This window comes from Giraffa tippelskirchi, chromosome 9 (assembly GCF_054371585.1).
Source record: "Giraffa tippelskirchi isolate mGirTip1 chromosome 9, T2T-mGirTip1v1.2.pri, whole genome shotgun sequence".
Taxonomy (NCBI): domain Eukaryota; kingdom Metazoa; phylum Chordata; class Mammalia; order Artiodactyla; family Giraffidae; genus Giraffa; species Giraffa tippelskirchi.
In genome coordinates this window covers 137,552,725-137,576,176 of record NC_137283.1, presented here as the reverse complement: position 1 = coordinate 137,576,176, position 23,452 = coordinate 137,552,725, and the positions used below count along the sequence as shown (strand labels likewise).

Here is a 23,452-nt window from a genome sequence, read left to right as displayed (position 1 = left end):
TTACCACTGTAGAGAGCAAAACTTTTTAATATAATGTTCATAAAATGATGAAACAGTACAAGTATGGACAACTTTTTCACAAAGTTTAACTGTAAAAAGGAGTATTTTCAGTGCTGATATTGGGGAAGATAAGGGAGAGATTTGATGATACAGGACAGGAAAATTTTTTAGAACACAAGTTAAGACCCACCTCTTTATAATGAGAAGGAAAGAGAAAAAGATTGTTTAGAGTACATGAAAATTTGTAGATTTGGTAGTAGAAAGTTGCAGCTTTCCATTTGATGGCTTTTGACTCACCTGTGAAAGTGAGTCAAGAAGTGACAACATTGAACATCAGAGGTAAGTGAAGACAACTTGAAATAGCCAGTGTGCAGAAGGTACAGAAGAATGCATATAAACAGATTATGCAGCATGGGAGAATTGTTTGTAGCTTTGAGGTCTCAGTTGAATTTATAGGCTATATCTTTATAATAATACCAATCTTTGAAGTGGTTCAGTTTCTTTGGGCAGCATTCAACAGCCTGGTTGTAGTTATAGAGATGAACATCACTTAATTTGAATAATGCCTGGAGTTTTTTCCAGACAGCTGTGATGGATAAAAAGTACATGGTAATGGCAAGTGATGAGTGAAGTGACAGATTATGAAATCAAAGTATTAAGAACTAGAGACGAGAGGTGTGATAGATAAGGAGACTATATTGAGTTCAAAGGATAATGAATGATTTATTGTTTTATACCACTAAGTGGTTTGATACTCAGTAGTAATAACTGGAACCAATAAATATAAATTGTTAAGTAGAGAATAAATACTTAAACATTGGCTATTAATTTTGAAGTTTCATCCGAATTTTTGCCTTAATTTAAAAAAGGAATTTAAACCATTATCATTGTCAATCCTACATCATCTTGATTTCACTCTTTGATTTTTTCCTATCTCATTTTATCCTAATGTTATTTCATAGAGGTGATAACTTCTTTTATGAATAACAGTTTCTAAAAATGTTTTATGTGATAAATTAATTTTAAAGGGTGGAAAATATGCTAGATTTTCTGTTGTTCAGTCACTCAGTCGTGTTCAATTCTTTGTGACCCCATGGCCTGCAGCATGCCAGGCTTCCCTGTCCTTCACTATCTCCTGGAGTTTTCTCAGGCTCATATCCATTGAGTCAGTGATGCCATCCAACCATCTCATCCTCTGCTGTTCCCTTCTCTTGCCCTCAGTCTTTCCCAGCATCAGGGTCATTTCCAGTGAGTCAGCTCTTTGCATCAGGTGGCCGAAGTATTGAAGCTTCAGCTTTAGCATTGGTCCTTCCAGTGAGTACTCAGAGTTGATTTCCTTTAGAATTGACTGGTTTGGTATCTATACTGTCCAAGGGACTTTTAAGAGTCTTCTCCAGCACCATAGTTCGAAAGAATCAATTCTTTGGCGCTCAGCCTGCTTTATGGTCCAGCTCTCACATCTGTACACAATTACTGGAAAAGTAGCTTTGCCTCTATGGATCTTTGTCAGTGAAGTGATATCTCTGCTTTTTAAACATGTCTAGGTATGTCATAGTTTCTTCCAAGGATCAAGCATTTTTTAATCTCATGGCTGCAGTCACCATCTGCAGTGATTTTGGAGCCCAAGAAAATAAAATCTGCCACTGTTTCCATTTTTTTCCCTGTTTGCCATAAAGTGATGGGACCAGATGCCATGATCTCCGTTTTTTGAATGTTGAATTTTAAACCAGTTTTCTCACTTTCTTTCACCTTCGTCAAGAATCTCTTTAGTTTTTCTTCACTTTCTGCTGTTCAAGTAGTGTCATCTGCATATCTAAGGTTGTTGATATTTCTCCCTGGCAGTCTTGATTCCAGCTTGTGATTCGTCCAGCTCAGCATTTTGCATGATGTACTCTGCATAAGTTAAATAAGCAGGATGACAATACACAACCTTGAAATACTCCTTTCCCAGTTTTGAACCAGTCCATTGTTATACATCCAGTTCTAACTGATGCTTCTTGATCTTCATACAGATTTCTCAGGATGCAGGTAAGATGATCTATTATTCCCATCTCTTTAAGAATTTTCCACAGTTTGTTGTGATTCACATGATCAAAGGCTTTAACGTAGTCAATGAAGCAGAATAGATGTTTTTCTGGAATTCTTTTGCTTTTTCTGTGATCCAGCTGATGCTGGCAATTTGAGCTTTGGTTCCTCTGCCTTTCTAAGTCTAGCTATTCATAATATTCTTTAGTTAGTTCATGTATTCATTCACCTTTATCAGGCTCAACATTCCAGAAGCTCAGAGCGCAGTTGCCAGGAGCCAGCCAAGAGCTGATCCTGCAAACAGACCTGGGATTTGCAGGATTTGAGCAACAAGGGCTGCTGAGTTAACCCTTTTCTTCTCAACCTCTAACCAGACTGATCAGAAAAAAAAGGAAAGAAGACAAATTACTAATATTAGGAATGTAAATGTAATTCACTGCAGATGTGTTAAAGACCTAAAAAGAACAATAAAGGACTATTATGAATAACTATGACAATAAATTTAGCAACTTAGATAAAATGTATAAATTACTTGAAGGATACAAGCTACCGAAGCTCACTCAAAAAGAGATAACTTGAATATCTTATATCTTTTTTAAAAATTTAATTTGTGGTTAAAAACCTATGGAAAAAACTAGGTGGCTAGTTTTCTCAGCTGACTTTATTAATAAATTTTACCAAACATTTGAGAAAGAAATCATATTAATTCTATATAAACTCTTTTAGACTATGTAAAAAGAGGGAATACTTCTCCATTCTTTTGGGGGGGGCAATTTTAAATTACTCTAATACTAAAAGAGAAAGACATTACAGAAAAATTACAACAGTATCCCTTTTGAACACAGAGCAGATATCTTCCACAAAATTTAGGGAATCAGTCTTATATTATATAAAAATAATTATATACATTATGTAATTTATCTCAGCAATATATTACAGCATTAAAAAATCAGTGTAATTCACCATTCAGTTTAGTTCAGTCGCTCAGTTGTGTCCGACTCTTTGCGACCCCATGAACCGCAGCACGCCAGGCCTCCCTGTCCATCACCAACTCCCTGAGTCCACCCAAACCCGTGTTCATCGAGTCAGTGGTGCCACCCAGCCATCTCATCCTCTGTCGTCCCCTTCTCCTCCTGCCCTCAGTCTTTCCCAGCATCGGGGTCTTTTCCAATGAGTCACCTCTTCACATCAGGTGGCCCAAGTATTGGAGTTTCAGCTTCAACGTCAGTCCTTCCAATGAACACCGAGGACTGATCTCCTTTAGGATGGTTGGGTTGGATCTCCTTGCAGTCCAAGGGACTCTCAAGAGTCTTCTCCAACACCACAGTTCAAAAGCATCAATTCTTCAGCACTCAGCTTTCTTTATAGTCCAACTCTCACATCCATACATGACCACTGTAAAAACCATAGCCTTGACTAGATGGACCTTTGTTGGCAAAGTAATGTCTCTGCTTTTTAATATGCTGTCTAGGTTGGGCATAACTTTCCTTCCAAGGAGTAAGCGTCTTTTAATTTCATGGCTGCAATCACCATCTGCAGTGATTTTGGAGCCCCAAAAAATAAAGTCAGCCACTGTTTCCACTGTTTCCCCATCTATTTGCCATTAAGTGATGGGACTGGATGCCATGATCTTAGTTTTCTGAATGTTGAGCTTTAAGCCAACTTTTTCACTCTCCTCTTTCACTTTCATCAAGAGGCTCTTTAGTTCTTCACTTTCTGCCATAAGGGTGGTGTCATCTGCATATCTGAGGTTATTGATATTTCTCCCAGCATCTTGATTCCAGCTTGTGCTTCCTCCAGCCCAGCATTTCTCATGATGTACTCTGCATATAAGTTAGATAAGCAGGGTGACAATATACAGCCTTGTCATACTCCTTTTCCTATTTGGAACCAGTCTGTTGTTCCATGTCCAGTTCTAACTGTTGCTTCCTGACCTGCATACAGGTTTCTCACTAGAGGCAGGTCAGGTGGTCTGGTATTCCCATCTCTTTCAGAATTTTCCACAGTTTATTGTGATCCACATAGTCAAAGGCTTTGGCAAAGTCAATAAAGCAGAAATAGATGTTTTCCTGGTACTCTCTTGCTTTTTTGATGATCCATTGGATTTGGGAATTTGATCTCTGGTTCCTCTGCCTTTTCTAAAACCAGCTTGAACATCTGGAAGCTCACAGTTCACGTATTGCTGAAGCCTGGCTTGGAGAATTTTAAGTATTAACTTTACTAGCATGTGAGATGAGTGCAATTGTGCAGTAGTTCGAGCATTCTTTGGCATTGCCTTTCTTTGGGATTGGAATGAAAACTGACCTTTTCCAGTCCTGTGGCCACGGCTAAGTTTCCAGATTTGCTGACATATTGAGTGTAGCACTTTCACAGCATCATCTTTCAGGATTTGAAATAGTTCAACTGGAATTCCATCACCTCCACTAGCTTTGTTTGTAGTGATGCTTCCTAAGGCCCACTTGACTTCACATTCCAGAATGTCTGGCTCTAGGTGAGCAATCACACCATTGTGATTATCTGGGTCGTGAAGATCTTTTTTGTACAGTTCTTCTGTGTATTTTTGCCACCTCTTCTTAATATCTTCCGCTTCTGTTAGGTCCATACCATTTCTGTCCTTTATTGAGCCCATCTTTGCATGAAATGTTCCCTTGGTATCTCTAATTTTCTTGAAGAGATCTCTAATTTTTCCCATTCTATTATTTTCTTCTATTTCTTTGCACTGTTCGCTGAGGAAGGCTTTCTCATCTCTCCTTGCTATTCTTTGGAACTGCATTCAAATGGGTATAGCTTTCCTTTTCTCCTTTGCTTTTCGCTTCCCGTCTTTTCACAGCTATTTGTAAGGCCTCCTCAGACAGCCATGTTGCTTTTTTGCATTTCTTTTTCTTGGAGATGGTCTTGATTCCTGTCTCCTGTACAATGTCACGATCCTCCATCCATACTTCATCAGGTATTCCTCTACCAGATCTAGTCCTTTAAATCTATTTCTCACTTCTACTGTATAGTCATAAGGGATTTGATTTAGGTCATACCTGAATGGTCTAGTGTTTTTCCCCACTTTCTTCAATTTCAGTCTGAATTTGGCAATAAGGAGTTCATGATCTGAGCCACAGTCAGCTACCAGTCTTGTTTTTGCTGACTATATAGAGCTTCTCCATCTTTGGCTGCAAAGTAATTCACCATAAAATTAAACAAAACCATATGATCATCTCAATAAATGCAGTAAAAGACTTGACAAAATGTCAGCCATTCTGATGACTAAAACAAAAAGAGAAGGGAACTTTTTCCACTTGATAGAGGGAATCTACAATAACTTACAGTTAAGATCATACTTAAAATTAAAAAACTGAAAGCTTTTGCTCTAAGCTTGAGCACATCACCATAGATATTCATAATTGTATAGGTAACCAATGCAATAATGCAATTTTTTAAAAATGTATAAAGATTGTAAAAGAGGTAAAAGAATCTCATTCACATATGACAGAATCTCAAAAAAATGCTATTAGAACTATTTAATGAGTTAGCAGAATATAAGGTCTAAATATAAAAACCAATTGTATTTTTGTACCAGTAGTGAATAATTTAAAATATCATTTGTAATAGTAACCAAATATGTAGTAATCTAGGATACATTTATCAAAATATATGCAAACCTGGATACTGATAATCCCTGATCTGCTAAAAATCAAAACCAAGTAGAGATATCCATGTTCATGTATTGAAGGTGTTGTCAGATAATTATTGACAGATTATTATTATCCATTTTCTGAAAATTTGATGTATTGATTCAATGTAATCCTAATCAAAATGCCAATAGACTTTAAGAATTAAAAATCTGATCTTCAAATTTATTTGGAAATATAAACAACAGACTTAGAACAGCCAAAACAATTTTGAAAAGGAAGAACAAAGTTGAAGGAATTTTATCATCTGCTTCAAAACTCATTGTAAAGCTGTAGTAACCAGGACAACCTGCTGTTGTCATAAAGGTGGACAGATAGTCATAAATCAGCAGAGAGTCTAGAAATAGACCCCAGTGTATGTGGTCAATTGATGGTTGCCAAAATTACCAAGATACCTCAGAGGAGAAAAGGATAATCTCTCATCAAATTTTGCTGGAACAATCAGATATACAAGTGTGTTAAATAATTGGAACTCACTCATTTGAGAGTGTGAACTGGCACAGCCATTTTAGGAAGCCGTTTGGCAGTTATTTAAGAACTTAAGTGTATACTTAGCATATAGTATAGCAGTTGCACTTGTGGATATTTACTCAAGAGAAATGAAAACATATCATGCAAAGCTAGAAATAACTCAAATGTCCACTAATTGGTATACGGAAAAATAAAATGTAGTATCTTTCCCTACAAGGAAAATACTGCTCAGCAGTAAATGGAATGTTAATATAAATGCAACTACATGAATGAATCTCAAAGCTTTATGCTGAGTGAAGGATACCAGAAACAAAAAACTATCTTCTATATGATTCCATCTATATGAAATTCTAGACAAGACACACTATAGTGAAAGAAAACAGATCAGTGGTTGAGAGGGGCCAGGACTTGGAGGGTAGGGATTGATTCTGTAAAGGAACGCATAGGGCACTAGAAATGTTTAATATCTTGATAGTTGTGCTGTCATGTGGTGTCATGGCTGTATATGTTTGTCAAAATTCATTTAAGTATACATTTACAGCTGTTGATTATTATAATTCATATAATTTATGTCTCAATAATACTGATTTTTAAAAAACAGACAAGCTAAAGCAAAAAATGATGCAGAGGTGGTAAAGATAAACAGATGGTTAAAGATAAACAGAACATGAACAAATGTATTTGAGAGATTTCAAAATTCAATGATAGTCCATGAAATGTGAAATTCCATGAAGTACTTTTTAAACTATAGTATGAAAAAACTAGAACAATGAAAATTTAAAATTTATAAATTACTTGGTAATGTTAAAATCTATCTCGTGAAGCAATTAGCAACAAAAAGGAAATAAAAACCACAAAAACAGGAATTTAAAAAGCAGTGAAACTATCATCTCAATAGAATTGTGGAATGCTACCAAAGATATTCTAAGGATTGTATTTAAAATATTAGTACAAAGGTTGACAGATCAATGGAAGAGAATAAATAAACATCTTATGAGCTTCATATGATGAGCTTCCCCAGGGTTTCATTTTCAAAATCCTTTCTTCTAGACTATAATTTTTCCTTCTGTTTCTAATTTTTGGTTATATTTTTCCATTTATTAGTGTCCTCACAATTTACATTGATTGCCACTACATTTCTGGTACTGAGAAAACAGAGAAAAGTTAGCATTTGCTCTGTATTGATGTAATGGAAATTCAAGGTTATTAGGTATGACTGTCTTCAGAGAAAGAAGACAAAAGTAAGTTTCTGAACAGATTATCATTGATTTTCCTTGTGTGAGGCAATCCAGGACTGAACTTTGGGTCTTCTTTTTTAAGTAATTTCTGAATTTTTTTCTATTTTTTAATTTTCTGTTTTCTTACTGTTTTATGGATATATTGCTTCTAGAAGCAGAACATGTGAAAATAAACCTTTAAGAAGATATTTTTATTAACTTTGATTAGGAAAGATTTCTGGAGGATATGGCTTCAGAATTTATCCTTAAGGAATAGGTTGAATTTGGAAATATATTTTAGGTGAGCAGAAGGGTCTCAAAGATGGTAAAATATTGGATATGTGGTAGGATACATTTTCCATCTTTTCACATATATTAGATAGTCTAACTACTTTGAAACATGAGGGTTTTCAATAATTGAACTTCAGTCTTCACTGGTTCAGTCATTTCTGGGATAATTCTTTGACTTTAATCTTTTATCACTATGGTTGTATCCATTCTGTTTTTGAATACATCTCTTCAGCTTATATTTCTGTCACTCAGAATTTTAGTTCTAACATCTGCAGTTGTTTTTCATCTCATATCTTTTTAAATTTCGTAGTATTCTACTTATTTTAAATTATTTTGTTTACGTTGTTTGTTTTTCTTCCATGTTAATTTTTCTCTTTTATTGGATTTGGTGACCTTCTCCTTGATTCTGCTACTTTCCCTCAGTGTTAATTTTCAGTGTTAGTCATCTCTGTATTTGAGAATTTTTCTCCTGCCTGTTGGTTGGTTTCAACATAGTGTGCTTCTGCTGTTGGTGAGGGTTGTACCTACCTGAGACATGAAGCCATATCTCTATGTGTTCAGCTGTTTTGGTCTCTGGGTGAAAGTCACCATGTAACACAACCGGAGGAGGGGAACAGAGCTGCCCTCCCAACTCCTCAGTTGGTCATCCTCAGGCTTATCCCTTCTTTTCGTATTCCTTGCCTGAGCTTATGGCTTCCCCAGAGCCAGCCTTTTCTCTGGAGAAGTCTTTTCCTACAGGCTGTGGTTTTCTCTGGTAGTTTCTTAATGGATTTCTTAATGGATCTAATCCTGCCTGTTTTTCATCCTTGGGGAATTTCTCAAAATATTTATTTTATTACTAGTAACATTCCTTTTTGATTTCTAGCATTATTTTCTGTTTATTTCTTATTTTAAATAATTTTGAATGGAGAAAGATATTAATACAAGTATGTCATTTGATTTAACTTGATAATATTTAATACTTAGCAGTCTTTTCAGTGATATGTTTGGACTAACTGCAGAGTAATCCTAGAGCTATAAACCTTTAGTTTTTGAATTTAGTTATGAAGCAAGATAAATGACGTGTGTGTGTTTTCTATTAGAGAACATGAAATACTTTAACCATAGCTCTTCTAGCAGTTTCACTGGTATCTCTTAATTAGGTTAGAGTATGGATCATTTTGCCAGAGGAAAGTAGCATCTGAGATTTGAGCAGTTAATTCACTTTTTAAGTCATTAACATGTTCCCCGTGTTAGTTAACTCATTTGATCTGAATTTATTCTCAAGATTTCTGGTTTAAGACTGGGAGAATAAGCAGGAAAATGCTCACCACAGGCCCTAGAATGGTGTCACAGTACTGGAGTAAAAAGTGGAATATTCTTCCCAATATTGCATATTGTGAAACAGTCAACATGATTTTATCTTCACAGAACTAAACTGTGCTTAGTTGACACTCTGTTAATTGTGTCATCTTCTCCTAGCTTGATGCTGTCACAAGCAATCTTCAGAAAATCAGGGAAACTAAAAGTGATGATGTAACCGCTGCTAACACTAAGAACCCAGAGAAGAACATGCGAGTAACTAAAAACAAACCAAGTGGTCCACAGTCAGCACCTGAAGATCCAGAAAATGATGTTAGTGTGGAGAACGACAAGCAAGAAAAGGCAAATAAAAAGTTTACGAAAACAGCACTCCAGGTGACTACACAAGGGATGGAGCCAGAAGCTCCTGAAAAGGGAGATGCGACACCTCAGAAAACACGGACTAAGCCACAGCCAGGTGTGACTCATGACAAAAGTGAAAAGGCCAAGGAGGAAGGAGAAAAGAATGGTTTAGATGAGGAACAACTGATGCAAGTATACCAGGTCCAAGTAGCTGAAGAAATGGCAAAGGAGATTAAGAAGAAAATCCGAAAGAAACTCAAGGAGCAGTTGTCTTACTTTCCCTTAGATTCTTCATTGCATGATGACAAATTGAATGGTGAAAAAAGAAAAAAGAAAAAAAAGAAAGTTCCCATCTTGTCTAAATCTGAAACAAGGTATGTTACATTGATAAATATAAAATGTCCTCTTAAAAAAAACATTATTTTCAGCTTTTGAGTGATACCTGGAGTTTTGTTACTAAGTGCAAGCTCATAGTGCTTGCCTCACAAGAGACCAGTAATTGTGAGAGAATAGTTGTTGGAGCAATGAATAGCGACTTTATTCAGAAAGCCAGCAAATTCAGAAGATGCTTCATGCCCCAGATAACCATCTTGCCTGAGATAGAATTCAAGCTCCTTTTGAGGAGGAGGGAGTACTAAACACTAAAAGGAGAGAGAGTCAAGTCAAACACTTTCTGGTTCCCATAAGCCTCCAGAGAGGGTCTGTTAATTTCTTTCTCCCTGCAGTCATTCACAGGTGGGCCTGGTAAGGATGTTTCCTGTGAGCTAAACAAAGGTATTTTAGCTTAATTCTCATTACCTGGGGAGTAGTGTTTCCAGAGATGGGCCATTATGTATAATTTAAGCACACAGGCAACATCCTTTTAGTGATTAACTTGTAATAGAATACAAAAGGTTCTTCCTGTTACAATTCCCCCTGTCGGTGTCCATACCACAGTCCTGTGGGATAAGGGACAAAGACCATTCTGCTGAATGAAAGTGACGAATTTCCTTAGACTCTTCAGTCAGTCCTTTTTGAAATCTTCAGTGAGTCCTATTTGAACCCGATGAAACCTCTCAGCACTTTGTTGTCTAATTCATAATAACTTGTGGTTTTGGTTCTAGTTCCCAATACATATACCAAATTCCTATGCTATTTATTTGGACAAAACTGAACAAATTGGTTGCCCCTTCTCCAGCTGTAATGGAATTACCATTTAACTTCTATTGGATAGGCAGACCCGTTGAAGGCAAACTCATGAATAGTATAGTACAGAAGTTTTTGTGTAATTGGCAACTACTAGGTCTTTTAGCACTTTTAGATTCTCCCACCTGGGCAGACACCTGTAATGGCCTACCATACAGTATTTTAAAAGTGCTTAATTTAAGCCTGCTTCTGGGAGCCATTGATTCATAGCAGGGCAACTGGCAAGGCCTTATGCTAAGTTAAATGTCTCTTGACATTAGTATTTTAGCGACATTTATGGTTTTTGCTATTGATTGTGGTCTCCAGGATGAATAGTTTTAGTGCTTATCCAAATCAGGATGATTTCCCGAAGGAGGGCTTTCAGAGAGGCTCCGTTCATGGAATACACTTCCACCGACCCTGAAAAAGTGTCCACGGCAACATTAGCAGGTTATTTGAGATTTCTTGCAATTGGGATATTTAAGTGAAGTCTCTTTTTCACTGTGGGGTGGGGGCAGGTTCCTCTGTGTTGAGTCCCCATCTGGGGAGGGATGACAGCAATCTTTGGGATTTTTTTAAGATCTTGGGGGAAAGAGCTCTGTGTCCTTCTCTGGGCTTTTCATGAACTCTGTCGATTTCCAGCATTCTGATGGGACTCTGTCAAACTTTTCTGGTGAAAAACTTCACCAGAGTGAGGTCTATCAGAAAATTAATCAACTTATTCCCCACTGTCAATTTTACCTGGAGTTCCTGTGGGGAATTCAATGCCTCAAGTCCAAGGGAACCCTTGGGCCTCTTCATTCAGAGGTCCCTCTCGGCCATGTAAGAGGCTCTCATCTTTTGTTCTTCTGTTTCAGCCTAGAGCAGTTTCTGTTTTCCAAAGTTCTTCCTCCTTACAGTAAGCACATCATTCCTTCCCCAGTGGGGACTTACCTCTCATCCAGTTACTCACCTTCTGGGAATCCAGTGCCTCTGCCAAAAAAGTGATGTTGCATTTTGCATCTTTCTTCTGTTTTTCCCTGTTGAATAGTCTAAAAAACCAACATCTACTATTAAGAAATGTTCATTCCATATGTTCCATCTAATTTTTATAACTTTCTCCTGATATCTGAGGCACTTTGGCCCAAAAGGTCAAATTTTCCATTCTAATATTTTCAGGGGTCTCAGGATCTACATTAGTATGATGTCTGTAGGTCTCATAAATCCTTTCCAAAAATTCAGAGAGGTCTTCATTTGTTTTGCTGAATTTCCTGAATATTGTTCAAACTCTTTTGCTTTGGTTTCCCTTTTCAAAGCCCTGCCAAGATGCACTAACAAGTCTCTCTCTACTAAGGGCCTTCTTCCCTTGCTAGGATCCTAAGTTGGTTCAGCTGTGGGTGCTGTCGAGTGGGCTTCATGTATAGAGGATCCTCCCTATGAGAAAGGTTGCAATCTTATGAGGGTTGGGATCTATCCAATTAAACAAGTCTGAGAAACCCGCCAGCTGTTGGTTTGCATTTAGGCTCCCTACTAGATAAGGGTAAAGGGAAATTACCCTGTTCCCATAGTAGCTTCTGGCCCAATCAGGTGCCCTGTTTGGTCTTAAATGGCAATATCAGAACAAGTTCCTCTCCCCCAGAAACTAACACAGGATTTTCTAACTGATCCCTGTAAGGAGGGGAAGTCCTGAGCCCCAGTATCAGAAATTGGGACTGGGTAGGAATGGAAGATGGTGGAAAGGGTGGATGTATTGGCATAGTGGCCGGATTGGCTGGGTCAGTTAAGGTTTGAGGAATTAAGGTTTGAAGCAACATATCCTCACTTTCCTTCCCTTCCTTTTTTCTTCTTTTCTGAGAATAGTACAGAAGCTTGCACATAAAGGATTATCCTTCTTCCCTAATTTTTCACAAAATACCTGTAGAGTCATTCAAAATCTGACGTGAAATAGCAATTTATCATTAAAAGGATACCTTTTTGCTTTAGCATCAACCAACTGGGATTACAACATTCATTTGACTAGAAACCTGATTAATGCTATGACAGACAGTTTAAGATAATACTGAAATTATGAGTATTATCATTTACCAGGATATACCAGAATGTTAGGAGCTCTATATAATTTATAGAATATGAGTATTAATAACATTTACCCATGTGATACAGTCTAAGAAGTGTTAAGTGTTATTTATTTAATAATGCTTCCTATGCAATTGAACATACTAGATAAGCCCAATTAGTTCGATATTCCTCTCTGAGATGGAGAGAAATAATTTGAGATGTTCCAGAGACCCTCTGAAAAACTCCAAAGTTAGCCAGAGGTCAAATGAACTCCACTTAAAGCTTGATCTTTTCGGAAGTTTGTTAAAAAATATCAAAAGTTAACCAATGATAATTAAAGATCTCAATGGCAAATACAGATCACTTAAACAAAGAAACTCACAATTACCAAAAGTAGTTCAATATTTTAATAAAACTTTTTATCCTCTTAGAGAAAGAAATTCAGGTTTTTACCACTTTACCTTTAATATTTCTTAATTAAGTTCAGTCTTACCTTAGAACTTTGTTTAGTTTCAAGTTATGAAAATCTGGAGAGACTATTCTAGATAGACATTTCCAAAACATTATTCCTGTAGAGTTTACTCCAGAACTCTTTACTTCATTTACTTATATTTACTTAAAGCTTTGTCCCATTATTTTACTTTTCTGATAAACTTTGTAACAGGAATAAGGTATTTTTGATTTCTAGTGAATCTAGAGGTACAACGAAAGTATTGTACTTAATATTGATGACTCTAAAGACATGTCTATATAAAAAACAAGTTTAAGCTAACTTTTCATACCAGATATTATTTCCATACTAAGTATTTCTAGATCATGTGAACCTGAAACTCATTCTGGCCGGTTTCATTATATTTGAGTATTTGTGTAAGCACTTAATTTCCATTAAGCCAATTAAATAGTGCTCCTTTACATATTAATTTTGGCAGTGCCACACATCTATAACACATGTGCAAACACACAAACACAGGGACCTCATAGTTCCCATTCCAAAATTTTAGCCATGAATCTGATACAACAGTGTAAAACCCAGTTGTAAAAGAGGGTAGATTCAAATTGGGTTTCTGGCGGATAGAACAAATCAAGATCACCTGTCTACATGGTGAAACCATTTTACTAATATTTATGGAAAAGATACTTCTGTTTCTATGTGTAGTTTTTGGTGATTTTAGGAACCAAGTACAACTTCTTTTTCCTTGGAATATTCCACTCTTGGACAGGGACAGATTTTTTTTTTTCCTGTTAATTGTCCCCATTTCATATCAGTAAAAGTTTAAAGTATCACAAAACTGATATGGCTATAAATGGAGAAGTAAAAGTATACAAGATGAAACAAAAAACCCAAAGAACAAACAGAAAATCCTAAATAAACCCTCAAGTTTGGTCTTGGGAGTTTTACATGTACTAACAACATAATTAATGACCAAAAATGACATAATTAACATAGCAAGAATAGCAGTCTGTGGTGCACAGGGTCCCAAAATGAAGATCATAAAAGGTACTGTGGCCACACATTGTTACAGTAAGACATCATTTTCCTTTCACCCATGGGTTCAGAGCTATAATAGGATCCCTTACCCAAAATTCACTTCAGAGGACTTTCTTTTAGATGAAACATTCCTCCTTTCCTGAGACAAACAGAACACAAATGCTAGCATCCAAAGAAACCAACAAACCAATTCACAAATCAGGTAGAAGTCCTACAATTCTTTCCTCTCCCCAGTGGAATACCCCACAAAATAAATTGGCTTATTCCTGAGGAAAAAAAAGCCCAAAGGTGAGGAGGAAATGAAGTTCCTGGCTGTACACACCAGAGTGACTTACCCTACCATATGGAGCTCGTCAGCTCCCAAACGTTGGTTCCTTGCTCCAGTTGCCAGGTATTGCGGCATCCAGTGCCACTTAAGGTAATTTTGGAGATCAGATCCTCAGGACAGGTGATCTTGGCAGCTACAAGGCTCCTGGCTGGCTTCACCAAAATTTGTTACCGAGCTTAAGCTTGTACTGCTCACTGCACGAAAGGCCAATAATTGGTAGACAAGTTGTTGGGGCAAGGAATAATTGCTTTATTTGGAAAACCAGCAAACTGTGAAAACAGTTGACTCATACCCAGCAAAGAACCATCTTGCCTGAATTAGAATTCAGGCTCCTTTTATACTAAAAGGGGAGGGAGTAAAATCAAAACACTTCCTGGTTCCCATCAGTCTCCAGAGGGGGTGTGTTAATTTCTTCCTCCCTGCAGTCACTCACAGATGGACCTGGTCAAGATGTTTCCATGAGCTAAACAAAGGTATTTTAACTTAATGCTCATTGCTTTAGAAGCAGGATTCCCAGAGTCGGGCCATTATGTATAATTTAAGCTCACAGGCAACATCCTGTAGTGATTAACTTGTAATAGAATACAAGTTAATACAAATCCCTATTACAGTTTCAGAAAGAAAATGTTTAGTCCTCCTTTTGGGCATGTGTACTGTGCATGCTCAATTGCTCAGTCATGTCTGAGTCTTTGAGACCCCATGGACTGTAGTCTGCCAGGCTCCTCTGTCCATGGAATTTCCCAGGCAAGAATACTAGAGTGGGTTGCCATTTCCTACTCCAGGAGATCTTCCTCACCCTGGAATTGAATCTGCATCTCTGGCATTTCCTGCATTGGCAGATGGATTCTTTACTACTGCGCCACCTGGGAAGCCTCTTTTGGACACATGGGCAGTACAATACTAACAGCTAACCTTTATGTGGTCCCTTCTTGTGTGCTTAATACTTTACAAGGAATATGTGCTTTTCCCCTTATGACAACTCTGTCAAGAATAGTAATATCATCCTATGTTGCATAATTACATCCTTTATTTAGTTATAAATACTTGTTTAGATATATAAAAATAACATTTTCCCCTTATTTTACAAATAATATTTATTCACTGTAGGACGTACAGACACAAAAAGGAAAACATAAGTAATCCAACCATCCAGAGATAATCATTGTTAGCAATTTGGTATTCCTTTAGTCTTTTTTTATATACAGTGCTTATACGTATATGCTTACATATACAATGTGAGCTTCTGTGAGTAGATTCTTATTTATTATGTCTCTCCTTGGGGTAAACAAGGTAAAAACTATCTTTTAACTACTGTAGGTTTGTTTTTTGTAATCTACATCTGGATAAACAACTTGAGATGGAAACAGTCTGTATTTGACTATTCTCTGATATTCAGGGTCAGTTTCCTTTAATGTCCTCATCTAAAAATAGTTCCCCTCTTACTAAAAGCTAGACAACCAGTTGTAACAAAGAGAGGGCAAACAGAGTTGCTAACAGGCATGTGCAGTAAAAGTTACCCCAGACTTTAACAGCTCAGAACAACAAACACATATTGTCTCCCAGTTTCTATGGCTCAGGAATCTGAGTGGCTTAGTGGGTGTCTCTGACTCAGGGCCTCTCACAGGCTATAGTCAGGATGTCAGCCTGGGCTGCAGTCGTCTCAAGGCTTGGCTAGGGGAGGATCTGCCAAGTGACATGCCAGTTGGAAGATCTGGATGGTCCACTGCTAAACTCACTCATGTGGCCATTAGCAGGTTTCAGATCCTGACTGGCTTTTGGCCAAAGACATCAGGTCCTTACCACGTGAACCTCTTCACATGGGCTACTCACAACAGGGCCACTTGCTTCCCTTGAGCAAGGGCTCTGAAAGAGAAAAAGCGAGACCAAAGTCACAGTCTTTTGAGAACCTAATCATAGAAGTGGTACCAATTACTTTTATAATAGTCTGTCTATAAGAAGTAAGTCACTTGGTCCAGTCCACAATCAAGAGAAAGGATTATACAAAGATATGAGTATCAGGGGGCTTCCCTGATACTCATATCAGGTGGCTCAGTGGTAAAGAATCCACCTCCCAATGCAGGAGACACAGGTTTGATCCCTGGATTGGGAAGATCCTCTGGAGGAGGAAATGGCAACCCACTCCAGTATATTTGCCTGAGAAATCCCGTGCACAGAGGAGCCTGGTGGGCTACAGTCCATGGGGTCACAAAGAGTCAGACATAACTTGGCGACTAAACAACAACAACATGAATATTAAGAGGCATGGATCATTGGGGGCCACCTTAAAGACTGCTTACTATAGTACACCATAAATCTTATTTCTTCACATAGTTACCGTATCTGTTATGAACTGTAAGTCATACTCACTCTTAGTAAGATCAGTTTATGAATTTTAAACAAAACCATGCTTTACATGACAAAGACATGCAAAGGGTAACTGTTCTCTTTAAATAACAGTATTTGATTATATGATAAAATGACATGACTTTCTAGAATGACTGCTTTGAAATATTTCTTTACTCTATTTCTCAGCCCCCTTTTTGAAATATGACTAAATATATTGGAAGTCAATTTTTGATTATTAGATCCAGATTTCTTTTTTACTTGGTAAGTCACAAACATTAATAGGCTGATTTCTCCTTACAACTCAGTGTGCGTCTAGGCTGCCACCCTTTACCATTTAGTATTAATAGTTCATGTGATGCAGATTTTAATTTTAATGATAGTCTTCTGAAAACGTAGTGGCACATAAGCCGCTGGAAGACACAAGCAATTAATTTTTACCTAGAAATCAAAAGTTGGATATCTGAAACCTCTTGAAAATGGAACAAAAAAATTAGAACACTTTTTTTTTTTTTGCTTTTAAATAATCTAGAGATTTGTTCATCATTCATTTACTTGGCAGTAGAGTGAGGATAATTTTATCAATCCTAGGTAAAAACAGATCCATTGATCATAAAATACAATTTCATTTTTCCCAGGAGTTTAGAGATGAGTTTAATTTGGCTCATGGGATCTATAACGTATCACCAAGGGTAGATTAGTACACATAATACTTAGTTTGACAGCTAACCATTTTAGTGTGTAAGAAAATATATGTATCTCCCAGCAGAAAATAATACCAATTTTAGGATTATCCTTGCCTCTAGTCACTGTTAACTTTGCTGCAGGGTAGTAATAATGATGGTACATTCCAGTGGTTTGAACTTGGATTATATTTGCAGTTGGAGAAGGAAATGGCAAACCACTCCAGTATTCTTGCCTGGAGAATCCCATGGATGGAGGAGCCTGGTAGGTTACAGTCCACGGGGTCGCAAAGAGTCGGACACGACTGAGCGACTTCCCTTTCCTTTCCCTTTCCTATATTTGCAGTACATCAATCATCTCTGATGACCCAGTTGAAGGTGAACAAAAGAAAGAATCTCCAGTTGGAGCAGTTACTTCAGATACTCATCAAGATGATGAAATGAGCTCAAAGAAACAAAATGTAGAAGACAACATGCAAGATGACACAAAATCCAAACTGAAAAAAAAGAAAAAGAAGGCTAAAACAGGTTTGTTATCCAAATTAAATGAAAAATGTGTGCCTTGGTAGGAATAACTTGATTCAGGGACTTTTAGTCCTTAAAACTAAAGAAAATCTAGTCCCAAATCATATAATTGAAAAAATAATCCGATACAGAATATTTGATACTTATTCTTAGATTTGTCTAGATGATAACATTCATTTGTTTATAACTGTGGATTTCTGTGATGAATTAGTCTTACTTGAGTCATCATTAGTAATGTTGTAGTTGCTATTGTGACACTGATTTCTTCTGTATGTTATTGCCTCTAAATAATTAAGACAGCATTGAAAACTGTAAATGGTCAACAGCCAATAAACATTTCAGATATTTAAGTTGCATCCCTCTGTCAAACATGCTGTCTTCACAGTTTCTCATAATTCAGCTTTTTCCTGCCCACTTTTTATTTCACCTCTTGCTTTCTACCTTCCTTTTTGCTCATTTCTTTTATCTTATTTTTCATTACTTAACTTTTTTCTGCTTCTTACATTTTCTATTTTTTTTCTTTTCAGTTTCCATTTAATTGGCCAAAAATTGGGATTAAAAAATGGGCAATTTTAGAATTTATGGTATTTATTCATGCAGTTTATGGTGTTTTGTGGTTCCAGTAATTAATTTTTTAAAAAGAAAAGTGTATGTATTACATGTATACTACTTAGTGAATTTTCACAAACTGGACATGTCTATAAAGTCATCATCCAAATCAAGAACCAGATCATTAGCACTCAGAAGCCCCCCACAAATTCCCTTCTAGTTCATTGTCCTACAAGAGTGAATACTATTTTGACATCTAACACAAAGTTAATTTTCCCTGTTTTTCTATTTTAAGATAAATATTTAGAATTATAAATACTATGCTCTTTGTGTGTGGCTTTTTTTCCTCCAAATTATCTTGTGTGAGATTTATACTGTTGTGCATGCACTTGAGCTTATGCATCTTCAGTCCTGTTTTTGTACCATGTAGATATCCATTGTGTGAATATACCACAATTAATTACCTATTCTATTGATTAACATTTGAGGTATTGCTAGTATTAAGTGATTATAAAGTAAGTAAAGCTACAATGAACATTCTGGTCACATTTTTTAATGAGCATGTGTGTACATTTTTTGTTGTTGTATTCTTAGAGTTGCTATGCCATAGAGTGTGTATATTTTTCACTTTAACAGATACTTCTCATTTTCCACACTTGGCTTATCAGTAGATGCTAGCACTATTTGAGTTTCCATTGCTCTATATCTTCACTAACATTTATATTGTCAGTATTATAAAATTTTAGTCATTCTTATAAGTGTTTAGTGATTATTCAATTTTGACTTTGATTTGATTTCCATGGTAACTAGTGCAGTTGAGCATCTTATTCATGTTTATTGACTACTTGGATTCCTTCATGGTAAATTTGTTCAAGTTTTTTGTGTAATTTTTTAAGAAATGGAATTGTCTGCCTTTTTCTAATTAAATTGTGAGAATGTTTTATATAACTAGATAACAGTTTTTCATATATATATGAGTATATTTCCATATATATGTATATCACAAATACCTTCTCTCTCTGGGTTTTATTATTTTTCTCCTACTGGTATTGATATCTTTTGTAAAACAAAATTTAAGGATTTTATATAGCCCAGTGTATTCCATGTTTTTCCCTTTGATTTTAAGTGCTTTCTCTGATATAAGAAATCTTTCCCAAGTCCCGAAGGTGTTTCTCTATATATTATTTTCTAAAAGATTTTTGTTTCAGTTTTCACTTTCAGATTTGCAGTTCACCTGGAATTGATTTTTATGTGTGGGGATAGGTAGTGGTCCAGATCCATTATTTTGTCATATATGAATATGTACTTGACCTAATACCATTTACTGAAAAGAGCATCTTTGCCTCTGCATTTCACTGTAACTGTTATCATGAATAGCATGACTGTGTAAGTTGGTCAGTTTCACTAATCTCCATTTTTAGATGGTTTACACTAACGTCACTACCGTGTCTTAGACATAATAGCTTTATAATAGATGTTGCTGTTAATAATGATAGTTTTATTGCTTTGTTTTTTATTCTTATGTCTTATTCCTTATTTTTACCTAGACACTGCCTAGAATTTTGATTATAGTGTTAAATAGAAGTGGTAATAACAAATACTCTTCTCTAGCTGCCAGTCTTAGGGGAGAGCATCCATTATTTTACCATTGAGTGTGACTTTGCTAAAGACTTTTTTGTAAATACCCCTATTGAATTATTCCTAATTGGCTAATAGTTTTTTTTTCCTTTTAACCATTCATAGATACTGAATTTTATCAAATGCTTTTTCTGCATCTATTAACATAATCATATTAATTTTTACCCTTTTTTCTATTAATGTAATTGTTATTTGACTATTAAGCGATCTTTGTGTTCCTGGCAGAGGTGGGGGAGGCACCTACTTTGTTGTGATATATTAGCTTTTTTTTTTTTAAATGTATTACTGGATTTGATTTGCTGATACTTTGTTAAGAATTTTTGTACCTGTGTTCATGAGAGAGATTTGTTTGTACTTCTCTTTTGTTTAAATACCCGGAATTAACATCAAAGTTTTGGTGGTCTTAAAAAGAATTGGGAAATATTTCCTTTTTCAATTCTCTATATTTGTATAAACTGGTGTTTTTTCTTCCTTAAATGTTTGGAAGAATTTGCTAATAAATGTTCTTAGGCCAAGATTTTCTTTGTGGGAAGAATTTTAAATCAGATTTAGTTTCTTTAATAAATATCAGATTCTTCATATTTTCTGTTTCTTCTGTCAGCTTTGATAGACTGTATTTTTTGAGGAATTTGTCCATTTAATATGGATTTTCAAATTTTGTATGTCTATGGCATCTGAAAGGGTACCCCTTGATACTGGTAATTGGATTTCCCTCGATTTCTTCATCAGTCTCAGGATTTTCAATTTATAAACATTTTTAAAGGACCAACCTTTAGCTTTTATTTTTATTCTATCGTAGATTTGTATATAATTTTAGTGACTTCTTCTGTATATATTATTTCCTTTTATAACTTTCTTTGGGTTTGATTTGCTGTTGATTTCTGACTTTATAAGGAGGATTTTATAAGATTTAAGTCATCCTTTGCTTCTAATACATTAAATGACCATCTAAGCACTACTGTTTCTGCATCCCACAAATTTTTGATATGTTCTATATTCTTATCATTCCATAAAAGTATTTCCTAATTTCCATTTAAATTTCTCCTTTGATCACTCATTATTTAGAAGTGTTTTGTTTAGTTTCAGGCAGCAGGTGATTTTCTAGTTATCTTTTTGTTTTGGGTTTTATGTTACGTTGTTGTCAGAGAACATATTGTGAATCATTTCAATCTCTTGAATTTATTGAGGCTGTCTTTATGACCACCTTATGATGAGTTTGGTAAATATGCCACATGCACTTGAAAAGAATGTGAATTCTGATGTCGTTGGGTGTGATGGTGTCCTATGTATGTCAGATCGAGTTTATTGTATTCTCATCTTACTAATTTTTTTTTATTTGGTCTGCTTATTCTATCAGCTATTGAGATGAGTATTAAAGTTTCTAGTATTCTTTTACATTTCTGTTTTTGTTTGTGTCATTTTTCTCTTTGCATATTTTGGAGCTTTGTTATTGAATATATATACATGCAAAGGATTGTTTTATCTTCCTATCCAATTGACACTTTTGTCATTGTCATAGTCCATTCAAGCTGCTGTAACAAAATACCATGACTGGATGCCTTAAATTGTAAACATTTATAACTCATGGTTCTGGAGGCTGGGAAGTCCAAGATCAGGGTACTTGCAGATTCAATGTGGAAGGGGCAAGAGGGCTCTCTGGGTTCTGTTTTATAAGGGCACTAGTCCCATTCATGAAGGCTCTACCCTCATAATCTAATCATCTTCCAAAGGCCCAACCTCTTAATACTATTACATTGAAGGTTAGGATTTCAGCATGTGAATTTTGGGGAGACATAAGCATTCAGTCTGTAGTAATCAGTATACAGTGTCCTTTTTAATCTCTGATGATTCATTCTCCATTACGATTTGGGTTTGCATAGAACACTTTTTCCTTTCCTCATTTCTCCGTCGTCTTCCACAGTGTGCCCCTAAGTGGTGCCAACCTGGTTGAGGAGGGACAGCCTTTAAACCTGTGCTTGGTCCATGGTCTGCAGGTCTAGGTGGGGCCGGACAGTACTCCATTCTTCTGCCTCCGCATCCCTGAGGCTCCCTGCCTGTGCTGCTTTGCACAGCCTTTGTTTGAGCCCCTTTGTGTCCATATACCTTTCTTTTTTACCTTCACTGGTTTTCTTCCCCTACTCCAGCACATGTGGGATCTCAGCCCTCAGGCTGTGAACTCCTTAGGGACAGGTCCCCAATAAATGTGAAGCGTTCCTGTGCCCCACTCCCGGGTATCTTCTTGTTTATGATCTTTCTGTGTCCTTATGTTTATCATCTCACTGTTAGTTTTTCTATACCATCTAAGTGTTTTATGTTCCTTATTCTCCTTGGCTTCTTTTGAGTTGTTGAGATTACTTTTAAAGATTTGCTCCTCTATTAACTTATTAATTACACATTCTTCCACTATTTTATTTTTTTGCTGATGCTCTGAGAGCATTAAGTTTATTCTTGACTTATGGTTTAATACAAACCAACTCTAACAGAATACACTTCTCCAATACTGCTAAAACAGTAGAATAGTTTAGCTCCATTTGAATTTTGTCAGGTAGTTTCTCTGCATCTATCTCCCTCCTGCCTTCTGGTTTCTCATCATGTATCTTAGGCCTGAAGATATTTTAAACTTCACAGATTTTACAGTTACCATTTTGTACAGTTGATATTAATTTATATTCATCCCCAAATTTACTTTTTTTTTTTCCATTTTTTATCTGCGCTAAGAATTCAGTTTATTCTTTCTTTTCGTGCAAGCCAGCTAATTCACTCAGATTTTGTTGCATTAAAATGTCTTTACCTTCATTTTTAAAGCATTTTTGCTAATATATAATTTTAGGTTGCAGGAAGTCATATTAATACAGTTGTCTTCTGGGTTCCATCATTTTTTAATCCCAACTGTAATCTTATTTCTGTGCCTTTGAAGGGTCTGTTGTCTTTTTTTCCCCCTTTGCCTGCTCTTTAGATTTTCTGTTTATCTTTGCTTCAGTATTTTATCATGCTGTGCCTAAATATAGCTTTGTTGGAATCCACCCTACTTAGAGTTTACTGATTGATATCATTTATCACTTGTGGAAAATTCTTACTCATTATTGCTTTGAATATGGCTTCTTCATCATCCTCTCCTGTTTTTCTAGATATTTATAATTTCACAAACTCTTTTGAATTTGTCCACATGTTTCTTATGATTTTTCCCTGATGTTCTTTTTTTTTTTCATTATGCTTTGTTTTGGATATTTATAATGATTTTTCTTCTGATTCAGTAATTATGCCTTCCTTTGCATCCAATATGCTTTTTTAGATACATCCATTGAATTCCTAATTTCAGGCAATATATTTTTCAGTTCCATAATGCCTGTTTTTTTTTTAATCAATTT

At 36.0% G+C, this 23,452-nt stretch overlaps 1 protein-coding gene and 1 long non-coding RNA gene across 51 annotated transcripts in view; one reads left to right on the top strand and one right to left on the bottom strand.

Moving 5' to 3' along the window:
* Positions 1-23,452, top strand: part of AHI1 (Abelson helper integration site 1) — a 210,148-nt gene that overhangs the window by 7,724 nt on the left and 178,972 nt on the right. For 32 of the 50 annotated variants that reach the window (XR_014065020.1, XR_014065021.1, XR_014065018.1 and 29 more), the window contains 2 exons: positions 9,146-9,702; positions 17,719-17,900. Coding sequence is in view for 36 of the 50 variants with exons in the window: in XM_081528731.1 (XP_081384857.1) it covers positions 9,146-9,702; positions 17,719-17,900 (739 nt within the window). In the remaining 14 variants the exon portion in view is untranslated. Of the gene's footprint in view, positions 1-1,842; positions 2,029-6,057; positions 6,159-9,145; positions 9,703-9,827; positions 10,103-17,718; positions 17,901-23,452 lie in introns of those variants that run through there. The other 18 variants (XM_081528739.1, XM_081528729.1, XM_081528738.1 and 15 more) reach the window with 4 other exon arrangements.
* Positions 699-5,954, bottom strand: LOC145521043 (uncharacterized). Its single transcript, XR_014065031.1, has 3 exons — positions 5,676-5,954; positions 5,055-5,186; positions 699-2,400 (listed from the first exon to the last, which is right to left on the bottom strand). It is a non-coding gene; the product is annotated as an uncharacterized LOC145521043 (long non-coding RNA).